General features: G+C 55.1%; 2 protein-coding genes across 2 annotated transcripts; both read right to left on the bottom strand.

Moving 5' to 3' along the window:
* Positions 1-2,728: 2,728 nt before the first annotated feature.
* HAPLN4 (hyaluronan and proteoglycan link protein 4) lies at positions 2,729-10,285 on the bottom strand. The gene is made up of 5 exons (XM_004760866.3): positions 9,293-10,285; positions 8,261-8,378; positions 7,603-7,965; positions 5,694-6,029; positions 2,729-5,284 (listed from the first exon to the last, which is right to left on the bottom strand). Exons 1-5 carry the CDS (start codon positions 9,293-9,295, stop codon positions 4,893-4,895), a joined length of 1,212 nt encoding a protein of 403 aa, XP_004760923.2. The 5' UTR covers positions 9,296-10,285; the 3' UTR covers positions 2,729-4,892.
* A 78-nt stretch (positions 10,286-10,363) lies between these two features.
* Positions 10,364-16,942, bottom strand: TM6SF2 (transmembrane 6 superfamily member 2). The gene is made up of 10 exons (XM_004760865.3): positions 16,770-16,942; positions 15,038-15,141; positions 14,519-14,616; positions 14,348-14,451; positions 13,853-13,935; positions 13,334-13,458; positions 13,035-13,136; positions 12,631-12,723; positions 11,817-11,936; positions 10,364-11,110 (listed from the first exon to the last, which is right to left on the bottom strand). The coding sequence occupies exons 1-10, from the start codon at positions 16,862-16,864 to the stop codon at positions 10,904-10,906; spliced, it is 1,131 nt and encodes a 376-aa protein (XP_004760922.1). The 5' UTR covers positions 16,865-16,942; the 3' UTR covers positions 10,364-10,903.

Genomic DNA, 16,942 nt, shown 5'->3' with positions numbered 1-16,942 from the left:
ACCCAGGCGCCCAAGAAGAGCATATTTCAAAAGAGAATCAAATCTAACAAGAGAGGGGACTTGCATTGATCAACAATGACAACACACTCGAACTGTGAATGATTTATGACTTCCACCCCTTGCACCTAAGGTCAACATGGGGGATGTTTGCTCAGGCTCACACATAATAAGAGAATTGCACGTGACAACCACAATGAGATTTTTTTTTTTAACCTATCAAGTTGGCTAAAGTAAAAAGCGTTAACACACGATGCTGATTAGGATGTGTGGAAAGAGGCAGGTACATCTATTACTGGTGGGGTCTAAGTTGTCCCCGCCTCTAAGAAGAGCTGGAGAGTGCTATCAAAATGGCAAGTTTCACTCCTTGATTAAACAACTTCTAATGTCATCCCCCAATTATGCTAGAATTTGTGTGCGGTGAGGCAGGTACTTATTAGTAACATCAAAATAGGAAAATCTAAACATCCGCCATTAAGAGACGGGCTATCAAATTATGGTGCATCCAAGCAATGAATGCTCTGGCTGACCTTCAAAAGAATGTGTGGGTAGGGCGCCTGGGTGGCTCAGTAGGTTAAAGCCTCTGCCTTCGGCTCAGGTCATGATCCCGGGGTCCTAGGATCAAGCCCCTTGTCAGGCTCTCTGCTCCGCGGGGAGCCTGCTTCCTCCTCTCTCTCTGCCTGCCTCTCTGCCTACTTGTGATCTCTGTCTGTCAAATAAATAAATATATAAAATCTTAAAAAAAAAAAAAAAGAATGTGGGCGTGGGGGATCTTGATATGGTGATTGAAACTATCTCCAAAGTAAAATACTAAGTAAAAGGAGAGTGACTTGAAAAGTATACATGGCACATAGATGTTCATAGCAGCATTAGTCACAATCACCAAAAAGATGGAAAAACCCAAATGTCCATTAACTGATAAGTGAATAAACAGAACAGGGCATATACGTGACACAGAATATTATTCAGCCATAAAAAGGAATGAAGTCTTGATACACATCACAACATGAGCCTCAGAAACATTATGCTGAGTGAAAGAAGCCAGACACATAAGGACACATATTATAAGATTCAATTTATTTTTTTATTTAGAGTGAGAGCAAGTGGCGGGGTGGGGGGAGGAGCAGAGGGAGAAAGAGAGAATCTCAAGCAGGCTCCACGCCCAGCTTGGAGCAATGCAGGGTTCCATACCACCACCCGAAAATACAATCAGAGCAGAGAATCAAGAGTCAAACAAAACAAAACAAAACAAACAAAAACCAAAAAATCCTAAAGAGTGAGTCACTCAGGTGTCCCTATATGATTCTCTTTATGTGAATCAAGAATAGGCAAAACTAGAGAGACAGAAAGTAGATAAGCAACTGCCCGGGGAGAGGGTAGGAAAACATGGGGGTACGTTTGCTTAATGGGTATGGTGTTTCCTTTGGGGATGATAAAAATGTCTTGGAACTAGATAGATAATCTCCAACAGTGTGAATTGTGTAAATGCCATTTGTGTAAAAATGGGGGAAAATACATAAGCATGTTTGCTTGAATGAACACAACATTTCTTGGAAGGGCTTGTAAGAAACTTTGGATGTCTCCGGACAGTGAACTGGGAGGTGTTGGATGGGAAAGAGCGATTTTCGGAATATCTGGCGTCAGGAAGGTTTCTATCCGGGTTGCCATCCCTTAGCTCTCCTTCAGGTGGGCCCTGGAGACCTCCACTCCAACAGTGCAGCAACTCCAGCAGAACGAAGGTTCCTGTGGCACAACTGGTTCACCAGAATCCCAGGGACTCAGTGGCACGGTCCCCCTGCCTCTCTCTCCCTCCTTGGACCAATCAGGTTTTCCCAAGGAATTGCGGCCAGCACTCACTGGCTAAACTAGAAGGGGGTGCTGTCATCCCCTCCGACTCTCATTGTACCCGCGGTGGTTAGAAAGTTACGTATTGACGGGGGAGAAAAAAGAAAGTTACGTATTCACGGGAAAACTAGAAAACTGGAACCACGGAAGGGAGAAAAAATGCCAGCAGGGAAAAGGCGGGATTCTAGAAATCCCATGACTCATGCCTGGACATATGCCCCCTACCATTCGTAATCAAGGAAGGAAAGAACCCAGCTGAAGCCCAAGGCCGTCTAACCAAGGGGCTGGGCGCTGCCTTCAGATGAGTGGTTTGAGTCTCTGGAAGTTCTGTCACGTCTGGTATTGAAGGATGAAAGGTAAGTTAACATCGACTATCTCACGTCTACAGCCTAATCACTTTTACAGGTTTTCCTCTTCTCCCTTTGCTTGTATCCCAGAAAGTTACAATGTTTCTCCGTCCACGATACCCCCCACCCCCACTCCACCTCCGCACCAGGGAAAATTTGCAATCTCTCTGCCTTCCTGGTGCAAGAACTTTCCTTCCAGTTTTGCACACTTTGTGCCTGGGGGATTGAGAGGGACCACTTGGTGTGTCATCGACCCAGTCAGGCCAGGGCTGAAAGGGGCTGGACACATGGGGGGAGGGGATGATGCAAGGAAGAGAGGGGAGAGGGAAGGCAGAATGAGGGAAGATGGGGGTGGGGGAGGGTGGGGGGGTGGGGGGGCATTGGGGAGTGAGGATGGTCCTGAGGAACGAGGCGGATGCCTCCCAATCAAATCACCACCACACACACCCCCAGCTGGGAAATATTTTGTCCACCAAAGTGCATTTATGAAGCAATTAGCCACCAGCTGTCCCATTTTCTCATTCAATCAAAAACAAACAAACAAACAAACACTTTTTTAATTGAGCCCCTGCTGTATGCTTTGCACTCACTGGGATCTCAGAACAGCTCTGGTACAGAGGAGGAAAACAGGCTTGTCACTTGGTCACAGAGGCAGGATTCGAACCCGAGCCCACCGGATTCCCAAACTCACAGATGGGTTTCCTCAAGATGGATGTGACAATAAGGTGGTGGGGGAGGGGTCCAGGAAGGCCCTCTGTGCTACTCCAGGGAAGACCTTGGAGCTGAGGTCTGCCATGGCTGGGGTGGATTTGTTCATGGACCGTCTCTCCTGAGCTGGCTCTCAACACTGGGAGTGGGAGGGGTGTCTGGCTAACTTCTTAGCACAAATTGCCCTTTAGAATCTGGAGCTCACTGTGGATTTTGAAGCTTAAAAACATTCCATCTCTCCTGGATCTTTAAGAAGTGGAATGTGAGGGCCGGGGGTAGTTAGAGGAGAGCGGAGCTCTGTGAGAATGGAGCTGTGGTCTCAGAAGGGAAGGGGGGAGCCGAGTACTTGCACAGGATAAAGAGCCAGGCCTGCCAGTCATTTGGCTCATCTGTATGGCAGCAATGCCAACACCTGGGGGTTGCAAGGGTTTCTCGTGCACTGTTGTCTGGGATAGAGTTAGCGTGCAAACAGAGGGTGTCCAGCAGCTCCAGAAGTCCAGCCATATCAAGGGATGCTGCCCGGGGGGGCTGGGCCTATCTGGTTAAGGGCAGACATGAAGCCCTAAGGGGTGCAGTTCCGGCCCCCAGTAAGAAGTTCCTGAGAGCCTGAGTGGGTTGTCATGGGGATTACGCTGACAGTCTCTATGGCAATAGTTTGGTGGGGCAGGGCCCTGCTGACCTGGGAAAGTCTAGAGGGAAAGGTGTTCTGTGACCTCAGACACCAGAGTTTGGTCTCCATGGCAACAGCTATGGGGTTTCAGCAGCTTGGAGGCAGAGTTTGGAGGGTGGCAAGGAGCTGGGGTGCACTGGGGCAGCCTGTTCCCATGGTGAGAGCTGGAGAACTGAATGTTGGGTCACTCTCGGGACAGTTGGGGGAGGAAATGGTCTTCAGGGCTGTTGGTAAGAATGGGGACATTCAGAAGTAGAGTTGTAGCTCTCTGGAATCCCGGAGGTGAGATGCAAAACGTGTGGTATCCATGGTTACAGCTGGAGGAGGTAGGCACTAGCTCCATGGGTGTGACTGATGAGGGAAGGGCTGTATGACTAGGTTACAGGTAGAAGTTGGGCTGGTCGCCTTGGTAACAATGGGAAGTGGGACAGCTCGTCTCCATAGTGAGTGACATGGATCCTATGGATCCCTGGGCCCAGGGGATGGTCTCTTTGTTGACAGTTGGGAAAGAGGCCGTCCATCAGATGGGAGCGGGTTTTTTCCGTCCAAAGAGATACCTGAGGGCTGGGGCACGGCCACCAGTCATGCGAGCCAGCTGGGGCATATCATTCTGTTTTAGTGGTGACAGACAAGGCTAGTCTCCCCTGAAACTGGAAGGGTGGGGGTGTTCAGGGTGACCTGGGAACATGGCCTGTTAATCGGCAAACTTAAAGGGATTCACAGGGGAAGGCAGCAGAATGGGAATACCCAATTTCCAGATCACCACAGGGTAGAGGACAAGAGCCCAGTTTCCATGTGACCACGGGGCGTGATCACCTGGTGAACTCCGAGGTTTCTCTACGTAGGAGGGGGAGGAGGGTTCAGGGTCCAGATGATCATAAGGGAACAGTCTTCAGTCTCCAGGGAGATGCAGAAGGCCTGAGGCCACTCTCCAGATAATCCTGGGGGTCCAGCCTCCAGGAGACCGCGAAGGGGGGTGGTTCTGTCTGTTTTCAAGTAACCTCGGGAGGCGTAGCCAATCTTAGGAGACCTCAAGGTTTGTTGGCCTCCAGGGGTCTTCAGGGTACATGGCCCATCTCCTGGGGAAGTCGAGGGAGGAGGGAGATCCACTGTCCAGGAGAAGTGGGGGCTTGATCAGTCTCCCGGAACTGGCAGTCTATGAGGACCCCAGGAAGGGCAGCTAGGGGTCAAAGACCACAGAAGACCTGGTCAGCCTGCAGGGTACCGCAGGAGGCGTGGCCAGTCTCCAGTCACGTGGTCCGTTTCCAAGAGACCGCAGAGCACTCGGCCAGCCGCCAAGCACCCAAACCAACTGCGCCCGGGGCCTAGACGCGCAGCGGGGTCCAAGCGGCCGGGTCGCGCGCGCCTCCGGCCCAGCCGCCGCCTCCGGCCCAGCCCCAGCCCCAGCCGCCGGGTGCAGGGTCCGGCGCGCCGGGTGCACGGTAGCAGTAGACGCCAAAGAGCCGGCGCGTGGCGTCTGGGAAGCCCAGGCTGCGAACGCCCGGCCGGCGGCCGCCGCAGCGCGCGCGCGGATTCACGATGGGGTAGCGCGCGCTCCCGTCGGCCAGCCAGCCCGCGGTGCAGCGGTCCAGCAGCTGCAGCTTCCACGCAGCGAACAGCTGTCCCACCTTGGCCACGGCCGCGCCGCGCGCCGCGCACGCACGCGCTGCTCCCGAGAAGGGCACAGGCCGCAGCGGCTTCAGGAAGAACACACGTCCTGCAGTGGAGTGGGGGAGAGTGGTTAAGGCCACTCCCGGCAGACGGCCTCCTCCGGGTTCAGAACGCTTCCCACCCCCGACGTGCCTGCCACCCAGAACCCCAGCCACAGGATTCAGGAACACCCTCTCTCCTGCAGTCCTGGACCCCAGCCGTGTCCAGGATAGTGTTGGTGCCAGGCGATGCGTGATTGCTGCGCCATGGCAGGCCGGGGGTGGGATATCGTGTTCTGGACCTCCGAGGACCAGAGTAGATAGACGGGTTAAGAGTAGGAAACTGAGAGGGTGGGAAAGAGACTGAGAGGGAGGGGGACTGGGGAGAGGGTTCTATGGGGGTGGGGCCTCACCGGCGGGGCGGACCCCGAGCCTGTGGAGGGCGGGGTCTCCTTCCTAGGGGCGGGGCCTACACACCCGGGAGGTTGGACGTGAAGCAGAAGGCGTCGTAGCGTTCTTCGGCATTGTGGCGGTAGCCGTAGTTGCGCACGCCCCCGGAGGCGGTGCCACCGCCGGTCCCGGCGCTCCCGGCTCCGCCCAGGCCGCCGCAAGGCTCCCGGGGCTGGCTCACCGGGTACTGCACGGACCCGTCTCGAAGCCAGCCTGCGTTGCACCAGTCCAGGCCGTCGCGCCAGGCCGCGTGCAGCTGCTCTGCCGACGCCAGGATGCCGTCCTGCTCAGCGCAGGCGCGCTGCGCCTCCGTGAAGGTCAGCTTGTAGCGGCCTCCACGGGGGTGGTAAGGGAAGACAACTCCTAGGAGGACATACGTAGGGGGTTCAGCTGGGGAATCCCAGCCCACCCCTACCCACCTAACATTTGGGGTGCTGCGTGACTCTTCAACCTAGACTTTCCACTCCATCCCTCACTCTGGACGTAGACCTGACCACGCTATTCGCTATTCGCAACCTCACAACCCCTTGTGATTCCCTTTGCCTTAAGTCTGGGATTCATTTGACCCTCCCTCTTAAGTTACTTAATCTCAATCATTCCCTTTCCACCACGGGAGATGTTTATGTACTTCCCATTTCTTCCATCTGCTGAACTCCTATTCATCCTTCAAAACCCAGCCCCCACAACCTTTCTCCCTTCAATCTTCACTGCTTCTGACATTCCCCCAGTACTGGGAGCTTCACGCTGGTCAAGCCCTGAGCTGATGGAGCTGGAAATGTTTGTGTCCAGTGCTGACTCCTCCACAGGGAGCCCCTGAAAGTATGACCTTGGGCAAAGACTTCTTTGATCCCCAGAATTGTCCAGGGCAGTTTCCACTGGTTTCTCTTCCACCTTCAGTTCTTATAACTTGCCCTCATTGGACCCACAGTCAACTCACTTCAACAGCATTGTGTGTGTGTGTGTGCTTGAGGGGCAGACCTTGGAGGGGCAGATGGATCTTTCAGCAGACACAGGGAGGAGCAAACAGGGGCCAAGTGAACACCTGGAGCATGAAGACCGAAGCTTGAGTCCTAACTACGTCGCTTACATGTACCTCAAGCAAGGTCTAACCTCTCTGAGCCTGTTGCTCATCTGTTGGTAATAGCACCTCCCTCAAAGTTTTTGGGAAAATTAAACAAGAGATTCTTTTACTTTGGACAATAAGAAAACTTCCTGCTGTTATTGCTGTTATTTGTTATTGTTGGGAGGTACAGCAAGTGAGGGCTCTGAAATCTCTTCTAGAAGCTTCTCAGATGGACTGAGGAAGGCAAACAACAGGTGGGAGAGAATTTTTCAGGTAGAAACCCCACCTCCCAGGTCCATAGTCAGCCAATCAGAGCACCCCATCTCCCAGTCACAGTAATTGGTTTATGGATGGGCACATGACTCAACCTGGGCCAATGAGGGACAACTCTGGGACTCCAGCTAGCACTGCGAGTAAATTTATTGCCAAGTTGGAGGATGGAAGCCTGGCACTACTTTTTGGATCCATCAGGGGAAACCTGCCAGAAGAAAGCCCACTTAGGGAAAGAGAACTGAGAGAGGAATTCCTGACATGGTATGAGTGGATGTCCCTGGATCTCAGCCCTAAGGGTTCCCCAAAGTCCTTACTATTGGCATTTTAGACTGGTTCCTTCTTTGCTGTGCAGGGCTGTTCTGCGAGCTTGCAGGATGTACTGCAGCCTCCCTGCCCTCTGCCCACTAGATGCCATCAGCAACCCATTTCTAGACATGGCCAGTGACCTTGGAGAGCAAATTCACCTCAGATCAGAACCATTACCCTACCCTACCAAGCCTCAAATTCTTTAAGGCCAACTTGATATGGTTTCTGTCTTTTGCAATATTTCCCCCTCTTCTCTCTTAGAAACATGCTTTATTCCGTCCACCAGCTGGTTACCTTCCAGGTCTAGCTTGACCATGCCAGTGTCATCCTCCAGCTCATTGGTGACCTCGCATTCATAGCGCCCATAATCCTGCAGCGTAACGTTTCGGAGAACCAGGGAGGCATCCCCGGGTCCGTCGCCCTGCAGCTCGGCACGCCCACGGTAGCTGCCAAATGCTCGGTGCTGGGGGCCCAGGGCCACGAAGACGTCAGCAAAGGCCAGTGGGTCCACCACCTTGGTCCACTTCAGACGGACGCCGTCGTGGTCGTGGGCAGCTGCCTCATAGTGGTAGCGGCAGGGCAGGACGATGGTGCCACCCCTGTGACTGACCACCTGCCCAGGCGCCGTCTGCACCACCACCGAGCCAGACTCACCCTCTGCGGGAGGGCCAAGCAGGGTTCAGAAGAGGGCCCAGGGGGCGGGGTGAGGAACCGGGGGAAGGGGATCCCGTGAAAGTGTTGTGGGAGAAGGCTTGGGCGCAGGTCAGGGGATCGTAAGGTTAAAGGAGATCAGGAAAGGGAACTGCGACTCAGAGGGGGAGGGGCGAGGGTGGAGGTCTGTAACCGCTAGGCAGGCTCCATGCCCTACCCCCTATATCCTCCCTGCATCCAGGCAATTACATTCGGCCACTGCTCCTGCGGGGCAAGACCGGCTTCCGCTATCCAGACTCACCGAGCACGTGCACGACCTTCTTGCGTCCGCGCTGCGCCCCTGCGGGGACCGTGAGCAGCAGGACTCCCCAGGCCGCTGCCCAGAGCGCGCCGGGACCGAGGGCCGCCCGAGGACACACCTGGGGGAACAGGGTACTCAGTCCAGCCTCCTGGACTTTGCCTGTCGTAGGACTAGACCCCTGACCTTCCTTCCTCACGGCCAGGACTTCTCGCATGCCCAAGTCCCTACCCAGGCCAGGGTCCCAGGGGACTCTCTCAAGGAGAAGGCTAGCAGACCCTCCCAGCCCTCACCCCCTGTCCCCCGCACTCTCCCCGGACTTCACACTCCAGCTCCTACGCAAAGCCCACGCCTCTGGGCTCACCTGCGCTCAGTCCAGCGCCAGCGACCCGCCAGATCCGGTAACCCCAACACCCGCCGCTCGGAGCTCCGCCCCCTTCTCAGGCCAGCCCAGGCAGGGATGGGGGGAGGGGGGAGGATTTGGAGCCGCGGCAGCGGCAAGGTTATCGGTGCGCCAGGAGACTGCAGCAAACCGGCCGGTCGCGGTGTGCGGGCGGCGGGGGGAGGCGGTGGGACGCGAGGGGTAGAGCCACAGAGATGTAGAGACACGGGGAGAGGGCGAGGAAAGGGAAAGAGACAGAAAACCAGGAAGAGATGGGGGTGGAGAGGTAGAGACTCAGAGAAGGGTATGGAAAGATGGAGAGACAGACTGAAAGAGAGAGCAAAGAGAGCAAGAGGGGGAACGAGAAAGAAGAGGGGGCTTGAAGGTAGGGAGAGACGGAGACTCAGAGGAAAAGAAAAGGGACCAGGAAGACAAAAAGAGGGAGAGAAAAGTAGGGAGAGGCAGAGAGGGATATAAAATGAGAGGCAGAGTTCGAGAAACAGAGATACAAGAGGGTGAGAGAAGGGAGGGATGGGAGAGACAGAGCGGAGAGAGACTGAGAAGAGGAACCCGGAGGGACGTAGATTAAGACACGGAGCGAGACAGAATCCCAGAGAGGGACCTACACGGACCAGCGCCCGCGCCCCACTCACCATCTTGCCGGTGCGGCCCCCGCCGAGCGGCCCCTACGCGCCGGGACTGCGCTCCCCGCACACCCAGAAAGGACTGGGCCAGTTCCTTCGGGCGGCGCAATCCCGGCGTCTGCCTGCAAGGGGAGGAGGGAGGCGGATGGGGGTGCGGGGAGGAGCTTTAAAGGCGACGCGGCGACGCGCGCTCCGCGAAGAAACCTGGGCGCGGGCGGAGGAAGGGCCACACTGGACAGTGAATGCAGGACCACGTCGCTGATTCTGCTGGCTGATCTTGGGCGGGCAAAGGAACCTCTGGGCTCAGTTTAACTCTCTTTAAGATAGAGGAGGAGGGCCCTGACGGTCTTCCATCTAGGATGCCCACGTGAGCCAGAGGTCTGAGTAACCTGGGAAAGAGGCTTGGCTTGCATGTCACAGTTTTCACATTTGTCACTTGATGGCCATCGCAGTGTCCTGGGCTCTGACACGCGAAGGTGCTCACTCTGTGGGGTGGGGCCCCACAATTGTCACACACTCTGCAGAGGGAACCTGCAGCAACAAGTCCAAATCTGATTGTGCCTCTCACCTGCTGCAGGACCTTATAAGAGAGGCTTTGTCTCTCTGAGCCTCAGTTTCCACCTCTGGGAAATGGGAGTGTTGGTTCCTTGGTGAAGATCCAACGGTTAGACATACGATAGGGGCCTAATGTCGGTAGGAGCGGGAGCAGGGGAGACTGACCCACTCTGCGGCTGACTCATACCAAAACCTGGCCTTTCACTCAAGTTCAAAAATCCAATCAGGAAAAAACAATGTGCCTTTCTCCCAACCCCTTGGCAGCGTCCTCAGCCTCAGTTTCCCCAAAATATGAGCCAACCATACAATAGAGGCAGGGTTATAGGGCCCATGGTTGGATAGGCTAGGCTGGCACGAAGTCCTTGAGCTCAGAGGCATCTAGGAGCCATGACCTCCAACAAGGACCTTGACTGCCTACAGGCTCAGTCTCCCCATCTGGAATATAGGGTGAGATCCAGCATGTAGCACTTGAGTTTGGCCCTTGGTGATGGTATGTGGTAGGTGCTTAATAACTGTGCCATGCCATCATTTATTATAATTTATTGTCAGAGCTTGGATTTTGGATGTTTCTCTCCTGATTGTGACATCAGACAGGTCTTTGGACCTCTCTGAGCCTCCGTTTTTCCCATCTGGAGATGGAGCTGAACACACCAAACAGAGGCAGACTTCTGCTAGCCAGTACCTCCAGCTCCGATGGTCATGCTGGCAGTGATGGTAGGCCTCTAGAGAAGCAATCCCTCACCTCTGAATCCTGAAACACTTAAGCAGCAGCAATACTGAGGCTTTAAAAGTTTTGTGGGTTTTTTTGTTTTGTTTTGTTTTTTACTGAAAGGATCCATGTGAGTATGATAGGTAAACTCTGGTGTAGAGCAGTCTGTGTGGGATTGGAATACTGTGACAGCTGAGAGTCCCTGGGTGTCCCACCCTGTGCGCTGGGCTTATACCACCATAGCCAGGACCGGAGACACCTGAAGATATATTTCCTGACTCTAAGAGACCCAGCCCACCCTTCCCGGGGCAGGGCTCTTTGGGCATGAAAACAGAGTCATAGGGAGTCCCCAGCTCTCAGTCCTCCTTCTTGTGGTGGGCCAGGGGACCAGGGGGCGGGTGCAGGAAGAAGGCAGGCCGCCACAGGCAGCGGAAGGCCAGCAGCTGGGGACCCAGCGCATATAGCAGGTTGCTCCCGAAGAAGCAGGCCCAGGCGTCATCAGGCACGCGGTAGGTGAAGGGTGTGCGCACGTGCATCGAGGCCCCCATGTGCGAGAACTGTGCCTAGTGGCCACACAAGGAGGTATAGGTCAGGGGTCAGGAAAGAACAAGGCCCAGCATCCCTAATATCCCACCCTAGGGAGCCCAGAGGGTCCCTGTCCCTTTCACTGGCTGCTGACCTGTCTCCCCTCTCTAGTCCATCTGTCTGCCTCTAAATAACACTGTCACCACATTTCCTGTGCACTTGTCCGTGAGCCTCTTCCCAGCTGTGTAACCGGAACTGTCTTCACTCTTTCTGTGAGGCCCGCCCTGTTTCCCTTCTCCTTGATGTGGGTCCAGCTTCTCCTCCTGCTCTTCCCTACCCTAGGTAGCCTCTTGTGCCTCTGACTCTCTCTCAGCGTTGTGGCTGTGCTAAACCACCATTCCCCTCTGTGTCTTTATGCTGTTCCCATTCCTGCAATGCTCTTCCTTACCTAGAGAACTCATACCCATACATCAAAGCCCAGCTCCTAGGCAATCTTCCCCTTCTGCAATTGCTCTCAGCCCCTAGTCTTGACTCTCCCCAGTTCTGACCTCACAGGGTCGGGAGTGTTAGTGTTAGGTCCTTTCTCCCCAAGACGAGGGAATCCTAAGGTATGAAGTTGTGACTGGGGCCTCTTAGAGGCTCAGCAACCCCCCTGCCCAGGGAGAGCATGAAAGGAAACTGATGGGGAGGCAGGAACTTTCTTCCTTACAGACTCCACCCCTCTGCCCCCACACCGCACCACACCTGGCCAACAGCTCCAGCAAACACCAAGGCCCAGTCAGGCAGCCAAGAGCAGCCAGGGAAGATGAGGCCATAGACAGCCAGGCCATAGAAGGGCAGCACGTAGAACATGTACACCAGCATCTGTGGGGGACACAACCCATAGGATGAGCAGTAGCTGCCTCCCTGAGCCCCCTGAGGCAGAGGCCCCCAGGGAGGATCCGGCCAACCTCAGACCCTGCCCAGGATTGGGTGAGGGGGCTCTCTGAATATCACAACCCTGTGCACACTGCTCCTCAATTTCCCTCGACCCACCCCCACCCCTGGTCACATGCACACACACACACTGAGCTCACCCATGTTACTCCAGAAGTGGCATATGACCCGGGCCTGGCCAACTGGACCACTCCAGGCCCGCCAGCCATAATGACCAGTGACAGGATGCACCTGTTATTCAGTGATGATGGCACGTGGGCCAATCAGAGCCTGTCTGAGATTTGTGCTTAAGCTCTGGAGAAATAATCGCTCACATTCCTCTGGGGTGGCTAAGTAGGGCAGATGGAGGCCTGCTGCTGCCCAAGGCTGTCTCTGCAATCCCACAAAGTGACTACCTGGAAGTGGAGTCCATGCAAAGAAAACAGAGCTCTGAGACAGAGTTATCCTCGACACCTAGATCCAGCCATACTTGAAGACCATATCTGTCTTCACTGGAAGACAGACATTTTTGGGAGGACAACAGATTGACTTTTGTGTTTCTGGTACCTGCTTCTAAGAGGGCTTGCTAGGCCTCTACCCCTTGCAGAACCATATGGTCCTCGTTTCCCATCTGTCTTCTCACCTGCACCTTTGGATAGGCCACAGGGTCCCGTAGGTATGGCTCATACTGATAGATGTACACAAAGCACGCATCTGTGGGGCAGTCAAGCACCACCTGGGGCAGACAGACAAACCAACAACCCACATCAAATATTTTTTCCACAAGAAACCTTCTCTACCCTCCCAGGTGGGTCCCCTATCCCTTGCTCTGGCTTCCCCTAGCCTTGGTTCTTTCACTTTGGCTAGGAAGGTTACAGGGAATGGGGTTTTGTCATGGACAGACATGGATCAGACTGGATGAAGAACCTCCCGGATGATCAGACAGGCGAGCAGTGGTCTTTTCGCTTTGGTTAAAGGAAGATGATTGGTGGGGACTGGAAAGGGAGCTGGGGCAGAAGAAAAGTAGGCTGACCACTGCAGACTCACCAGGCCCCGAAAGAGGGTGAAGAACCCGGCGAGGGTGAGGTATATGACAAGGGCCAAGTCTACTGGACGTCGCAGGATACCCTTGCTTTGTTCCTCCTGTACCTGCCCCATGGGAGAGAGACAGCGTGAGAAGTCTGGTATCCAACAGGCACTTGATAAAGGCTCATCCCTTCTTTCCTAATGGCCAAGGAGATCCTTCCAAAGAGTTAATGTTTTTGACCAGAAGCAATTCTAATGGGGGTCAGAGGGAGCATTCAGGCACGTTGGCACAACAAACTGTCTGGGGGCAAGGCACTTACCACATTGGGGGCATAGCAGGTTGGTGCCCGGGCCTGGTTGAAGACCCTCACACCAGCCCAGCATGGGACTAGCACATAGGGGATGACAAGGAAGAAGGCAGGTCTGATCTCCGAGCTGTATTTACCTGTCATGGTAGGAGAGAGGGGGTGTCCCTCAGGGAGGATCCCCCAGGCCTGGCCAGACCCATAGGTGAGTCACACCAGAATCCCTGGGTTGGAAGCAGTAATTCATGAATGCAGTCCTTTTCAAACTCCAACACCTCTGGCTCCCCAGTGCTCATCAGATGGTGTCCAGACCCCTCAGCCTGGCCTGACTCAATTTACTTTCTGGATATGGCTTCTTTCTCTCAGCTGTTCTTTGCTTCTCCTGAATACATCTTGTGTACTTCTCTAGCTCAGCCATCCCCACATACTGGGCTGCCTCTCCCCTCTACTTCCCAAGACCTACCTATGAACCTTCTAGGCGCAGGACAGTAACCCAGCCTGAGGAGGCGGGATCCTTCAAAGCCAAGTCCTTACCAAGGATGTTTCCTGGGAGGAACACCAAGACGCTCATGACGAAAGATCCCAGCCAGTACAGTCCAAGGTTCCTGTATCTCTTCCTGTGGTGGAGGATGGAGGGGTGACCAACAGATGCCTGTTCCTGTCTCAGAGCCCTAGCCAGGGCCCAGGGTCCACCCTTGGCTCCCCAGCTCTGGGTACCTCCCATTTTTGTCCAGGACAGAAGGGACAACAGTGAGGTGAATGAGGGACTGAACAGATTGTCTGTCTAAGGACACACATGGTTGCTTAGGCACAGGAGTGTACAAGAGAAGAGAGCTGACTACCACTTACACCTTGGCATTCTGGAACCTTCTCCGGGTTACTCCTGGCTGGAGCCCTAGAGAGGACTCATGATTTCCCCTACAGACACTGCTGACTGCACCCAAACTTGGGACCCCACCTGAGGACTTGATCTCCAGGGTCCAGGTGCCACACCACCCCCACCCCAAACTCTAACCCTGCCCCATGCACCTTCTGCGGATGGCACCAGCCATGGCCAAGTAGAGGAGGTAGTGAACCGTGCCATCCCAGTAGCAGATGAAGACTCCGTGTGCCGTGCGCAAATAAGGCTCTCCCTGCCAGGGCAGATCAGGGCTCAGCTGGGCCGCAGGGCAGGAGGCAACCCGGGCGACCCCTACATACCTCTTTAGTAAAGAATTCCATGAAGCCCCCCGCGTAGCCATCTTCCTGGAGAGCAATGAGGAGATCCACCACGGAGGAGAAGGAGAAGACAGCGAACACTGCGGGGAGAGTGGGCGGAGCCTGACCCGGGTGTGGGCGGGGCCTGAGGCCCCTAGTCTGGGACCCAGAGTAGAGGCAAGGAACCACACCCAATTGCTCCCAGTTGCCGCTTCACAGGTCACATGACCCACAGCCCTGTTGAGGAGGCACAGTCCTGCCTTTGGGAGGCCTCAGGCTGAGAAGGCACTGACCCTACCCTGAGGAAATCCCAAAGTGATGAGGAACAGTGGTCTCTCAGGGGCTCCCAGTCTGATGGGAAGAGACAGTCCTGCTCTCAGGAGCCCCAGGTTTGAAGGGGAAGGCCCCCTGAGGTTCCCCAACCAATGTGGTTTCTCCAGTGTATTTGAGGTTCTTCAGCCTGATGGGAGCCCTTCAAGGGGATGGAGGAGGCCCCCGCTCACCCAGTTCTGACTGACTCACCAGCATAGAGTGGGTCATAGTAGATCTCGCCGGGGGACAAACTGTAGATAGCCACAAAAAGCAGGCCCAGGATCAGGGCACTCATCAATGCCAGCCCTAGGGGGCTGTGGAGAGGGAAAACAAGTCAGAGAGGCCAAGCTCAATGCTGAGGCCCACCCACCCTGGTAAGGGCAAAAGCAGATTCCAGGATGCTTCAGATGTCGAGACTGAGGTGTCTTTCCATCCAGGAATCTCGTTCCCTGCAACTGCTCTTTTCTATCACTAGGTTGTTACCTGAGCTGTTTCTCCCTCCTGGGACCTCCCTCTAGAAGTCTCTTCCACTTGGCAAACTCCTACTCTTACTCTGTGGCCTATCTTTCATGGCTTCTCCTCCAGGAAGCCCTCCCTGACTCCTTAGAAAGAATTATTGCGCTACTTGGGCCAAGTACAGAGAGGGCATCAGTCAACTCTTTCTGACTATACAATCCATCCCGTGTTCAACTCAATTTGCTCTCAGTCATTCAACACCACCAAGCCCCTCTGTAGCCAGACCCACCTCCCAAAGCCTGCAAGGTCTCTAATGCTCAGCCCTGTACACCTCACTTTCTGAAGCTCCTGACTCCTCCCAGCTGAAGTCCAAATGCTTCTGTGAACCACACCCCACCCCTGCCCTGATCTGTTCCATCAACCAGATAAGACAGGTCAACCAGCTGCATAGATAAGAAATAGAAGTCAGGTTGGAAGCCTCCAACAACAGGTGGGCAGAATGGGTGGGTGGGAAAGCTATCCAGGGTCCCACACTCCCCTACACGTTCTCCAGGCTCCTATCTTCTCATAGACCCCTCTGACATCTAAGATTCCCATCCTGGTCCCATCTGACCAACAATGACAATTATAGTAATCAGATAAGACCATGCAAGTCTTTGCACACAACTTATAATCCTTAACTCTACCTATGAGCCAAGATTGAGGATTCTGTTCATTATACACTGAAGAAACTCAGGCTCCCAGAAGCAACCTGACTCACCCAGGATCCATGGGGAATGGAGCCAGGTATTTGTACCCAAGGAGCCAACCCCACAGTCAAGACTCTCTCCTACCCCATGTCTTGAGTGGAGCTAGGTCTGGGAGTATGAGGGGCCTATAGATGCCCAGTACCCAGTGGCAGGATCCACAGGACTGGGGTCTAGGGTTAGGAAGCAAGGGAGGTCACAGCATGTAGGTGAAACCGAGGCTAAAGACAGGGTGGGCCAAACCTTAGCAGAATAAAGTCTCAGGCCTGAGACAGGCAATGGAGGGGCTATCTGCTAGGGGTGGTGGAACAGAACGCAAGTCCGAGTGTGCCTGTGTCAAGAGCTGGGTCATCAGGCCATTATCTGGGTCGATACTTTGACCTTTGGTAACTTTGGAGCTGGGCACATCCCTGGGAAACTCCAGAAACCCTCCAAAACTCTGTCCTGTGTGGGGTGGGAGGGGGGCTCTCCTCAAACTTTCTCCTCAAATCCTAAACGTCCCGGGAGCGACCCCACCCCCACAACACAACCCGCTGGCCGGCAGAGAGGGGACTTCAGGTTGCATGGGGCTGGGGTAGTTCCGGCCTAGGTCCCTTCCTCCCGGCGGGAGCTGCGCAGGGGTTCCAGGCTCCGAGCAGCCAGACTTGCCGCCCGCGCTTCGTCCCTCCCAGCCACTGCCAACCCGGCCCCGCAGCCCGGCTCCCCTCCCCTGGGCTGGCCTGGCCCCTCCCCTCACGCACTGCGAGAGCGCCGAGACGTGGTTAAGCGCGTAGGACAAGGGGAGGGCGCCGAGCGACAGAGCCGCGATCTTGCCGGCCAGAGGCGGGATGTCCATAGTGGCGGCGGCCGGACCCCGGCTTGGTCGCCGCGCGGCCTCCAGGGCGCTCGACTCTTCTGCGGCAGCGCGTTTGGG

This window comes from Mustela putorius, unplaced genomic scaffold, assembly GCF_011764305.1.
Source record: "Mustela putorius furo isolate JIRA1106 unplaced genomic scaffold, ASM1176430v1.1 tig00000095_pilon_pilon_pilon, whole genome shotgun sequence".
NCBI lineage: Eukaryota > Metazoa > Chordata > Mammalia > Carnivora > Mustelidae > Mustela > Mustela putorius.
Note: the sequence above shows the minus strand (reverse complement) of the source record. Positions and strands in the feature narration are given on the sequence as shown.

Excerpts from the sequence above, each read along its gene's own strand:
- HAPLN4 (XM_004760866.3), bottom strand. Across the intron at positions 7,966-8,260 it reads GAAGGTCGTGCACGTGCTCG|AGGGTGAGTCTGGCTCGGTG; the intron begins GTGAGTCTGGAT and ends GCCCTCCCGCAG. Across the intron at positions 6,030-7,602 it reads GGTCAAGCTAGACCTGGAAG|GAGTTGTCTTCCCTTACCAC; the intron begins GTAACCAGCTGG and ends ATGTCCTCCTAG.
- TM6SF2 (XM_004760865.3), bottom strand. The coding sequence starts at position 16,864 with ATGGACATCCCGCCTCTGGCCGGCAAGATCGCGGCTCTGTCGCTCGGC. Across the intron at positions 15,142-16,769 it reads CACGTCTCGGCGCTCTCGCA|CCCCCTAGGGCTGGCATTGA; the intron begins GTGCGTGAGGGG and ends CCCTCTCCACAG. Across the intron at positions 13,936-14,347 it reads GCTGGTGCCATCCGCAGAAG|GAAGAGATACAGGAACCTTG; the intron begins GTGCATGGGGCA and ends CCTCCACCACAG.